Source organism: Triticum dicoccoides, chromosome 5B (assembly GCF_002162155.2).
Source record: "Triticum dicoccoides isolate Atlit2015 ecotype Zavitan chromosome 5B, WEW_v2.0, whole genome shotgun sequence".
NCBI lineage: Eukaryota > Viridiplantae > Streptophyta > Magnoliopsida > Poales > Poaceae > Triticum > Triticum dicoccoides.
The window spans coordinates 509,679,094-509,691,298 of record NC_041389.1 but is presented as its reverse complement, the minus strand read 5'-3'; the positions used below and the strand labels follow the sequence as shown (position 1 = coordinate 509,691,298).

Sequence of the window (12,205 nt, the reverse complement as noted above, 5' to 3'; positions counted from 1 at the left end):
TTGTACGTATTAAATCTACATGCAAGCCATGTTTAAATAGAAGACATGTGGAATCTTGAACTTGTACTTTTGTAGGCAAAGACCATCTTTGTGTGGGCCGTAGTTACAAATGCTCAAATTATAGACAATATTTTATAAATTTAAAACGTATGGTATTCTTTTATCCCGTTGCAATGCACATGCCTTTTTGCTAGTCTTAAATAAACTAGTCTTAAATAAACGCCTTGAAGCTTGGACGAACATCCCTCCAGCTATCTTTCTTGGGAAACAAATCACATCCACCGTCGGAAAACCTGAAACCAAACCCTAGAACAGCAAACGGATCGGATACAGATTCCTGACTTTGACCCAGTAAACGCGTGCGTCTCCTGCTCCCGATCAATATAACTACGCAGAGCCCCGCCTCCACGATCCACTATAGCGCACGATCGAACTCGTCGCGGCAGCCAACCAGCAATGGCGCTCAAGGGGCGGTCGTCGTTCGCGAAGCAGCCGCGGAAGTCGTGGCGCGCGAAGCTGATGACCCTGGAGGTGACCGTACTATCGGCGGAGAAGGTCGTCACGGGGTGGCTCTGGCGCCGCCCGCTGGATCGCGACGCGTTCGCCGCGGTCAACACAGACTCGTCGTCCGCCCGTACCGGCTTCAACGACGAGGACGGCGACTGCAATGGGTACCCCTACTGGGGCGAGGCCGTGCGCGTGACGGTGCCGAAGCAGTCGAGGACGATCGACGTGGAGATCTACCGCCAGAGGGGCGACGGCCGGCAGGAGTTCGTGGCAGCGGCGCTCGTGCCCGTCGCGGACTTCCGCGCCGGCCCGCCGGGCCACCTGCATTGCCTCAGCTACCGGCTGTTTGACACCGGGCTCATGATGAAGACCCGTAACGGCATTGTCAACATCACCGTCAAGAGGCTCGACGGCGCGCAAGCCAGTGCGACGGCGGGCGAAAGGAAAGGCTCGAAGGCTGCGGAGGATGCCACCAAGTTGCATTAGAGCATCTCCAACAGGCGCCGAACGCGCCGCGCGCAAAAAACTGGTTTGCCGCGCGCCCATCGCCTGGTTTGGCGCGACGCGCAGCGCTGGCTCCAGCAGCTGCGCTAAAATGCAGCGCACGCCGCTCCAGCAGCGCGCAAAAAATGCAGTACACACATTTTTTTTTTGTTTTTAGATAAATCGGAAGCATGGATAAAAACTAGATAGATTGCATAAATAAAAAATGATACAAAGGTATTTTACATCGGTGCAACTAGATAGATAGTTCGAAAGCATAGATAAACTACGGCGCAACTACTCCAAGTCGCTATCATCATCACCATCATCATACTCGTCGGTGTCGTCCGAGGTATCGAGCCATATGTCCAACCAACGATCGTTGTTTTCCGTGAAGAACGACCTCCCACCTGCAGCAACGATATCCGACTGCGCATTCGCCAATGCCTTCCACCGACGCCTCTCCACCCGCGAATTGTGGCGCCTTCGCGTGTCCTCCTCGCGGCGCCTTGCCAAGTAGGATTGCTCGTAGGCGACGTCCTCCGGGTGACGCCGGCGCCACTCCCCCATGACCCGCTCGTCCTCCTGGGCGACGAGGAGGCGGCGCTGCCGCTCAGCGTGCTCCGCACGGTCTTCTGCCGTGTTAAGACGAGGCGGCGGGGCGACGTCCAGCGCCTGCTGGAGCGTGTAGACGTCCTGGAAATTCATCTGCCCGCGCGGCCTGCCTAGGCGCCACGCCGCCGCTCGTACGCCGTCTGGTAGGTGCCGAGGCCGAGCCGGAGTTCGCCGGAGCGTATCTCGGAATAGTACCCGCCGTTGGGTCGCAGACGGACGCCGCGGAAGCCCGACGCTCCTCGGCGGCGCGGCGGCATGGTGACGCGTCGGGGTGGCGGGGCGCTGGAGCGGTGGAGGCGCGCGTGGCAGAGAGGAGGAAGAGGCGCGTGGCAGAGGAAGGCGTGGAGAAGGCGCGTGGCGAGCGCCGCATTTTATAGAGGCGCCGGAAGCGGTGCGCCAAAAATGACGCGCGAGCTGCCGCCTTTTCGCGCGCGCGCAAGCGGCTCCAGCGCGCGCGAGTTTCCCGCCACCGCTGGAGCGCGGCAAAACGTTCCGCGCGCGCTAAAAGCTGGTTTTACCGCGCGCGCGTGTCTTTTCGCGCGCCTGTTGGAGATGCTCAGTAATTCCTGCTGCGGAAGGTGACGAACGCGACGGGCGCGCCACGGGCCCATATGCAGTGATGGGCAACCCCGTCGAGGTATCTGCTGCTGCACAGGTTAACGGAAAGGGCGTCTACAAGCAGAACTAATTGATGGGGTTTCGATGCTACATTCTCCTTGATCATTACAATGTAAATCATGATGATATTGCGATTCTAATTGTCATGGTGTTAATTATCTTAAATAAAAACAAACAAAAAACTTAAATCAGATTTCAAATCGTGATTTATACAGTGCTCGAAAATTACGATTTTCCTTCTACGTTATTCGGCTAGGTTTATTTTCTGAACAATTTCTTTAAACCAGCTTTGTCAAATAAAGGAAAGTTCAATTTACATACACCTTTGCTCCCTCTAGTCATTTATTCTCTATCTCATCATCATATGGTCTAGATGGCAAATTTTACCAATAGCTATTTCACAACTATTGACTCTTATTTGGGGTGTGCTTCGGAGGTCCATCCTAGCTTGTTTGGCATTGGGTCGGTGTGGCCATGCACTGATCGACAATACGGTGACTGCGAGTGGCCGTGTGCTTGAGGGAGGATGCACGAGAGGGGGGAGGAAGACGATGGTGTGGCACCGAGCGTGCAATACTAGTGATGCAGATGCTATAGGGACAAAACCAACGTCTACGTACATGAAGAAACTGGTGAGCTATGAAAAAGACAAAATCAGCGTTCAATAGTGCCGAACAGGGTTGAATATGTTTTTTTTCATAGCTCAGATCTCGTAATGTATTTTAACTTGAAATTTTGCGTGGCAAATAAAACATCACCCTCTTAACATCCCGTATTTTAATAAAAAAGCCTAACTTTAAAATATGATTTCCATGAAGTATTCATTGAATATTGGTTTTTGTATGATATTCTCCCCGTAGCTGAAACCATACTGAGAAAAGATTGAAAGTGTAGTTTAGGAATCAGTGTCAATAAATCTGTTTTGTAAGTCAGACGGTATCAATGCTGGGACGCTCGGTTTGTTCAATCGAGTTATTCATCACAAAGAAAAAAGACATGTGAGTTCATAGTTTTTACCATGCCAGACTCCGCAGGGGGGGCGACAGGGCGTGGTTTAGCCAACTGGCTAACTCCACCCATGGACTTAACATATACTTCCTCCGTCCGGAAATACTTGTTATTGAAATGGATGTATCTAGATGTACTTTAGTTTTAGATACATTCATTTTCATCCATTTTGATGACAAGTAATTCCGGACGGAGGGAGTAACACTTTACCCTATTTTTGGAGAAGTTTTCACAAAACCACAATTTTTGGGCTAACTATTAACACACAGCCCAAATGATGCCCAGCAACACACATCACATCAATCAGGTTGAATCAGACGAGGCTATACCTGTGCCTGCGGTGTCCTCCCGAGCCAGCGAGAGCCAAGCCGTTGCCGCCGGCTCGCTCGTCGCCGGTAGCTCGCGGCCCCCGTCGCCCTGGCGCCGTCCCGACACTCCTCCGCCACCTCAGCGCCGACTCATCTTCCCAGCGGCGTCATCCTCCACACCCACCCAGCTCGTCGCGCCTCTTCTCCTTTATTCCTTGGACTGGGGTAGCGGCTGCGCGGCGACTCCGTGTAAGTCGTAGGCCCGTAACTATTTTGGATCGTTCTGTAGTTTTTTTGTGTGTGTCATTTTTGTAACTTTTGGTTCAGTTTTCATTGTTTCATATTCACACATACACAACATGATAGATTGCTGGATTACAGCGAAGAAAATCTGTATTCGCCGTTGAACTCAGAAGACAGAAAGCACAAAGGAAGCAGCCTAAACTCGTTGGGAGGAGCTCTGTACAGGACGGCCGACGGCATTGCTGATGCCGCTGGGCGGACGGGACAACGCTGACACGGAGAAAGAGGTGATGGTGGAGGAGACGACGTCGGGTCGGACGAGCCAGCGATTTGTTAACCCAGCTCCAATTTTGGGTTATCTATTACGTTGGGTTGTGTGCATGCGCATGTATATGAGCGCCTGTGTCTGTACTGTGTTCAAAAAAAGAAAAAACCGTCATCTGCGATATCCTTGGGATGGAGATTGTGTTCGATCATGGTTGCTCCTTCCTTGACTGGAACATGTTCGCGAGCACATCGTTGGTGTTGTCTGAAACAGGGGAAGTTCAACTCAGAGATATCCACCGCCAATTAATTTTCTTTTAATAAAAAGAGCTTCCTCTCTGGTATCGTTTAACAAAAACAATAATGTCTTACAACAGCTACCAAAAGAAAATAGAAGAAAGGTAAAAGAGCAAAACCAGGGCGAACACAGCTCTTGCATTCTTGGGCATCGACCTGTCAGACCCTCAAAGTGCAAGACAGAACGCCCAGCTGATAACAGATACCAAGTTCAGTCGAAGCTACCTTTCAAACAACATTTTCATGCATTATGCATTTATGCATACACAAACAGGAAGGCTTCAGAGAGGCGTTGTAATAGACAGAGTGGAGACATCAGTTTTTCTTGGGGCCGCCGTGATCCTATTCGCCCCACTCGCCAACCATGCATCACTTTAAAAACTTCGTTTGCTATCAGTTCATAAGGAAAGTTTTATAATCAAAACTTTATATCAAGCACACAAAAAGTTACAGTAATAATGAAAGAGCAAATTCGAATAAGCGAGTTAACCTTTTGACTTATACCCGCTATCTTTATGATGGAGATAGAAATACTTGATGACATGAATACTCGAGATCCAGTTGCTTGGGAATGGATAGACCTACAGGAAGAACAACTTGCCAAGACTAGTGAAGTGGTTCCGGAGTTACCGAATCCAATTGGTTGGCACATAAAGACTCCAGTTGTAGCAGTGGCGGAGCGTGATCAAAACAAGGGGGGGGAAGGGGGGGAGGGGGGCTCCATGTCAAAACACACGATATGCATGAAAAATTTCAACAAGTCATCAGATAGAAAGGGGTAATTAGATGACCAATTGACCATGTCATTAGCCTTTTTTGTTCACACAATGACACAAATTTTGGTGTTCCAACACAAAAGACCACCCCTAATGAGTAATGACCACCAACGCTAGATCACCAGGAGATGATGGAGATTCAACAATTTCTCACCCCCTTTTCCTTTAATAAATGGCCACATCGTCGCTGTTTTCCCGTTGCTAGCCAAATAAAATTCATAACACATAGAAATTTCGATCAATTAATCAATGAGGTGGACACTACTGGGGGTGGACGTCAAAATTTCAACCAATTAACTTGGGGCTTGCACAAATCAGAAAAACAGAACATGGTGTACTGAACATACCTAACCAAAACCAGGGGTCCAGGGCGATTGGGCGATGACGTCGGGCTCGGAGTGCCGGCGTGCACTGCAGGCATGGGCGAGCCGCGCGCGAGCGGTGCGGCTCCAGCTGCTGAGAAGCCGGAGGAGCTTCCCAGTGTGAGCGGACTGTGACACTGAACCATGGGTGTGCGGCGTGCATCAACTTCAACCACCGGGGGAGCAGAGATGGAGTTCAGAAGTGGATACAGGTCTCGGGGAAAGAGATTTGCAGGTCAAAACTCAGGACATGCTATCAGGTCGCCGACGGCCGAAGCGGCGGCTGGAGGCGGACGATCTCCATGGACGAGGTGATGTTTTTTTTATTTTTTGAGAAACACACGTAATTTTAAACATACTCATAACAATTACAAATGCAGCGATTTGGACATAAGATCAAAAAAAAATACAAAGTAACTCCTATGATTAAGAACTAGTACAAATGCCCGTGCGTTGCACCGGGCGAAAAATTAAATATAACCTGCTCGATGTGCCATTATGGAACACTTTTTTAATTCGATTATTGGAAACATTAGAAATAAGGTTACGTTGAACATTTCTTTTTGCACTATGAAATTTGGGCGTACCCTAATAGTGTTTGTCATGACCTATTTCGGCTCACCATTTTCATTTCAACCTATGATAAAGTACTTGTGTATGAAATATTCTTTCAGTCAATTCTATTTTTTGTTGTTTAGAAAAACACGATTATTATTTTTACTTTGAGAAGGTTTTTTTTTAGAATTTTGAGAATGTTTTAAAAAATGGAATCATTTTTATGGTGCCGTTGATTTTTTTGAAATATTGTATTTTATGTCTTATTTTATTTTGCACTGTTTTTGGGTTTGGTCCATTGAGAGTGTAGGGGGTTTAGGTCATGTGCTGCCCGCTTGCTCGCACGCCCTTCTCCCAGCGACCAAAACGGGCTTCAGGGCAACTCCAACACGCAGACCCAAACGGACCATTTGGGTCGGCGAAGCGGACATGTTTGTTCGCTTTTTCATTTCGGTCAACCGCATTGCCCAACGGTGTTGCCCCATTTGTGGGCGTGTCCGCCTTGAGCATTTCGTCAAACACCTCGCAGGCTAGCACAGCCGACGAGATCCTGGACGCCTGCCAAGGAGGAGGCCGCGACTTTCGCCTGGGCCAAGGCCCTCGGAGGACACCGTCACGGGAACTCGCGCGCGCTAGAGAGAGACTGTCGCGGGACCTGCGACGAGCTGTTGCAGCTGCGTGGAGGGAGGCCGCGAGCTTGGTAGGGCAGCGTGCCAAGACGAGCGCGAGCAGGGCGCCCGTGGCGGCGCGATGGTGGAGAAGATGCTACTCCGGCCTATTCGGCGGTGCGGCGGCAGTGACCAGGGGCGGCAAGGTTCAATGCCCATATGTTGTAAAGGGCGGGAAAAAATTTAAAATCTACATTGTGTGCCTTTACACAACACTTCTTATATCCAATTTTGGCAAACGTTTCTTAAATAAGATTACACTGAACTATCGCTTTTTGGGCCATGTAACTTGAACGTGAATAAGCCATCCTAATCGTTTGTGTGGACCAACTTCAGCTCGACAGTTTCATCTCATGAAAGAGTTGGGGTGCATGGAATACATGGTAGATTAGCATGATTTTTTTTTTTTTTGAAAAGGTGATTTTTTTTCTTTAAGTTTGGACAATAGTTTTTGGATTTTTTTAATGCAATAATTTTTTGGAGACGAACATTATCTGGTTAATAGTTTTTGGATTTTTTTAAAAAATGGAATGATTTTTTGGAGACAAACATTATCTGGTTGGGAAATTGCACAGTGCTTTTCTATTCTTATATTGGTTTGCGGATCAATCGATTTTTTAAATATGAAATTATGGATGATGCTACGCACGAGTAAAAGCAGCAGGCTGCTGGCCTAATTGTCCTGACATTAGAGAGTCGAGCTGTAGATCAAAGTTACATCGTCATATTTTCCTCTAGCCGAAGGTAGATCAAGGATACTGGCTGCTACCACACGCCAACATAGAGCAGCAGTGCATCACTTCGCTTAAAGAGGCGAGATGAGCAGTGCAGCACTTCAGCTAGACAGGTGAGTTGGGACGTTACAAGTACAGAATTAACATATTATTTTACACAATTCATGTCAGGGATAGATCTAGCACCAGCATTGGTGGATCTATAATCATTCTTGTAAAATATGTCTTCACTTGTATCAATTATATAAACTCACTATGCAATGTCGACAGTAAAACCAATATTAACCAATGCTGGTAAATTCAATGCACATTTAGTACCAGCCTCATCCACAAGAGTACATATCTACTCCCTTCATCCCATAATACAAGAACGTTTTTCAAGCAAAAATGTTCTTATATTATGGGACGGAGGGAGTAGATTTTATTAAAGCTAAATACTCATGTCATTTACAGCCACCAATATCTAATTGGCCATCCAATGAATTATGAGGCACGCTTTCCTTAGCTTCATATCTAAAACCACCATCACGGGCTGCCAGCCAGTAGTAGAGAAGCTCATTTTTCATAAATAGCACATGTCCTGTTGAGAGAAAATGGAAGTTAGCACCAAGTTTCCAGAGTAGCTTACATAATCAATCTGCACAAATATCTGGAGATCTTACATAGCAGTTTTAATTTTGGTTTTCTTGATACAACTGAGGAATTCTAGTACATCGGCAGGTATGTTGTCTTCATATTCGTTCTCGTTGAATGCTAGCAGTTGTCCCAAATTTTGTTTTCGGAGTTCGCATCCATCTTGTACAACCATATTTTTGCAAACGAATAAGACTTGCGTCACATGTGTAAAATATAATATTCGGATATTTGTACAGCAAGAAGCACTATGGCAGGTAACACTCTTTTCCAGGATAATAATTGGCGTCAATTCCTTTGGATATATAGAACCATATAATTGTTTCAAAAGGTCACCATTTTTCTGTTCACATATATTGCTGGAAGATATTCTGGATGGAACATTAGAAGTTTACCGTGCCGCCATAATGGTTACTACTTGCTTGCATCAATTCAGATTTCTACTTGCTGCAGATAGTTTGATAAAGGAAACAAGATGGCAAATCGTACAGATCGAAGAGGTGCTTTGCTTGAGCCTATGGCAATAGACCAATTGCATTAAATACTTTCTCAAATCAATTTTTCTAGTTTAAACATCAGTAAACCCTGGCTGTAAATCACTGTAAACATAGCTCCATCATAATTTACACAAAGAAAAAGAGATACCTTCAGCGAAGTCGGTCTAGGCGATGGCTGATGGTCTTCCAGCAAAGTCGGCAGAGGCGACATTTTGTGTAACGACAACAAAAATTGAAGTTAAAACTCCAACAATTACCTTGTTCAAACAATATTCCAGATTTTTCAAAGATGCAATCAGCACGGAGTTCAATCAAATAGGGAGCAGTTATAACAATACAGTAAATAGTGGAGTGACAGATAATCTTGAAAAGCTACTGGATGGGCCCATAGTGGAGTGATCTAGATGCTTCTTCCAAGATTATTTTGTCGGCAAGAGAAGATCAAGGCTTTAATTACTTGCTAGTGGCTAGCTGCACAAACTAAAGATTCAAGCATACAGATCGAAGATGTGCTAGTTTACCCAGTCGGCAAGAGCATATCAAGGCTTCAAGTAAATGCTAGCATTAAGTTAAGCTGGTGCTTGCTGCAGCTAGCTGCACCAACTACTGATTCAGCCTATGACAACACAAAAAGATTCAGACAAATACAGATAGTAAAGGTGCTTGCTTCAGCCTATGCCAACACACAAATTTTACAATCAAAGCCTTGCTTACTTGATTGCATCAATTCAAACTGCTACTTGTTGCAGCTACTTTCACAAACGAAATAAGATAGCAAAATAATATAAAGTTTCCAGCCTATAATTATAACTGAACTTTGGATGTAAATCAAAGATAGCTAATATAGGACCTGATCCACGCTTTCAACATCAGTGTTATGTACCACAATCACAACCAGTAGTAAAATAAGACCAAAGACACATCTGAAGCAATGAACGTTAGGTTGCAGAAAATAAAAGGCCATAATTTCAATACTCCTTGTCTACATACCTCAAGTGAAGAACCAGCCGACAAAGTTGCGGCGAACTGTGCAACACCGTCGGACGGCGGATTGTCTTCCAGCATTGGGCGGTGTTCCGACAAAGTGGGCATGCACATTTAAATATATATTTACAAGGGGTAGGGGCGGATGCAACATATTTCTTTCATAATATTATCAGTCCTAACTTTTTGTGCATTTATAACTGAAGTGTAGCATCTATGAATCTTTCAGACTTGAATCAAACAGGGAGCAAACAGGAACTTGTTCATAAACTTATTTGTTCATGGATTCACATCAAATAGGGAATCAACCAGGAACTGGCAAACATTGGACTAATATAAAGTACAGGCAACACCCAGCTTACAGAGATTGGACGCCCAATTTAAACAGAAAAATGTTTACGCAACGTTCGTACACGTCCAGATTACAGACTGTTTTTGATTTCTTATAAAAAGGGCAAATCTCCAAGCAATATCCAACAACGTTGGACTAATATGAGTACAGGTTAGTATCGTCTTACACAATTTTGTTCCTTATCCCCTTACATCATTTAACTACACCAACTCTATGATACCCAGATTAAAAAAATGCTATGAGTAACAGCTCAGGTAAAAAATCAAGAAAATTGAACCTGATATTCAATGAAGGGCAGTGGACATGATGAACTTGTGCTACTTGTGCTGCATCACAACCTCCAACATCATTTAATTACCTGAATACAAACAAATCAAATCTGACCCTAAATCTGTCTCTGTAGCTAATAGAGAGTAAATCTGTCTCTGTAGCCAATAGAGAGAAGCAGAGTCTCTCACCTCGCCCGGATCTGCTGAAAACCAGTACTTTGGGGACAAAGAAGTTGGTAGCCGTGACGACGATTGAGGTGCAGGGGAGGCAGTACTTGAGGTCCTCCACGCATCGCCCAACTCGTCCACCAACGCCGCCCGCGCACGCTCGATCCTCGTGGGCCTGTGGGGAGTAGGGGTGAGGGGAGGTGGGGACTGGACAGGGATGGAGGAGGGAGAAGGGGAGGATAGAAGATGGAGAAGAGGGGAGGACGGAGCGCCGGCGGGCATGTCGTCCACCACGGTTGGTCCTGGGAGGAGTAGGGGTTGGGGGAGAAGATGAAGAAGAGGGGTGGACGGAGCACCAGTGGGCACGCCGGAGAGGCGGCGGCTCCACCCTAGCTCGCTTGGGGGGAAGGAGGAGATGGATGCGAGGAGTAAAAAACAAATCGTTTTTTTTTCACTCAAAAAAAGGAGCGCGGGTTGAATAACAAAAACTACAGGGGCTTTCTCGCAAATTGCCGCGACGGTGAACCCGGAGACCCAATCCGTGCTTTATTATTAGGGAGAGATTACAATGAAATTACTTTTTTCCTCCAATACGCATGAGTGTGCGTACTATATATTAAAGAAGAGGATGGGGATTAAGAAGCCCCTCCACGTTGGTGTTACAAAGTGTTAGATAACCCCAACTCCACTCAACCTAACGCAAGCTAACTACTCGCGTCATGACCCACCTCTATGGCCGCTAGGAACCTATCCATGTCTGCTTTAAGTAAGCCTGCCGCCTTCCACGCCCTACATTCTACCGAAATCTGCTTAATTACAAATGTGCTCGACGGAGTATCACCATCTAATACTATCCCACTCCTATGCTTTCACAGTTCCCACATTACAAGTAGCAGTAGAGCCCTTGTATCCTTGCTCCTAGAGGCACCCTCAGTGGTGCTCATGCACCAGACTCTGAAATTACAATGAATTTTTTTGAAAACGCCTTCTTCGCGGTATCAACCTCTACTCGAAGAAATACTTCAAAGACTTTGGTTCGTTCTTTGTTGATCGCTCTATCTGCTGATGGGCTAGGCTTGACTGACGAAAATACCCACTCCCTCCATTTTTTACAAACGTCTTGGACAGCTGGACATTCAACTATTTTGGACGTTGTCTGAGTTGTCTAGACGTCTTATAAAAGTGAATAGAGGGAGTACCAAAATTTTGCTTCCACTTTTGGAGAGGGGGGCGGGGGGTCATGGGCACGTTTGTCCTCCACTACGCTCCACTAGTGAGTTGTAGCCATAAGTTCCCTGCAGTTCCATAGGCTTTGCACAATAGGTCTCCCTATCATCTTGATCCATCATTGGGTGCTTCTCCAGAGCCGTGGTTATGTGCCCGAGGGTCCTGGTTCATTGGTTGAAGTATCGTCTTCTAAATTGAAGAGAGTTATGTATCCAATTTCAAATACTGTGTAGTAATATTGTTGTCAAATCTGGCAGATAGGCTATGGTTTTCAGGACAAAGTTCTCATGTGGAACATTCTTACTCTTCATCTCACGGTTTCTTGATTTTTCTACTTTCTCTGCAAAACAACGTAGTCATTTAGCCATCTAGCAATCATATTTACATAAACACTAGGGTCGTTTATCCTGTTATTGTGAAAAAAACACTATTTCTCAATCTCCAAATTGTCCAGAAAATTGTTGAGACACCAACCATCATTAGATTTATTTTTCAACTTTGCCAAAAAAGAAGATCCATACAACCAGTTAAAAGGATGCACATGTAAAATAGTTATCTATGAAATAGGATGTTATTTTTTTACTAATAACTCGCCAATCGATCTACTCTTGGTGAACTACGAAGCGTGTAAGGATAT

The 12,205-nt window shown here is 45.8% G+C and overlaps 1 protein-coding gene across 1 annotated transcript; it reads left to right on the top strand.

Moving 5' to 3' along the window:
- The first annotated feature begins 456 nt into the window (after window positions 1–456).
- On the top strand, window positions 457–993 carry LOC119309887 (BON1-associated protein 2-like). Its single transcript, XM_037585788.1, has one exon. It carries the CDS (start codon window positions 457–459, stop codon window positions 991–993), a length of 537 nt encoding a protein of 178 aa, XP_037441685.1.
- The last annotated feature ends 11,212 nt before the right edge of the window (window positions 994–12,205 follow it).

Coding starts and splice junctions, on each gene's coding strand:
- LOC119309887 (XM_037585788.1), top strand. CDS start 457: ATGGCGCTCAAGGGGCGGTCGTCGTTCGCGAAGCAGCCGCGGAAGTCG.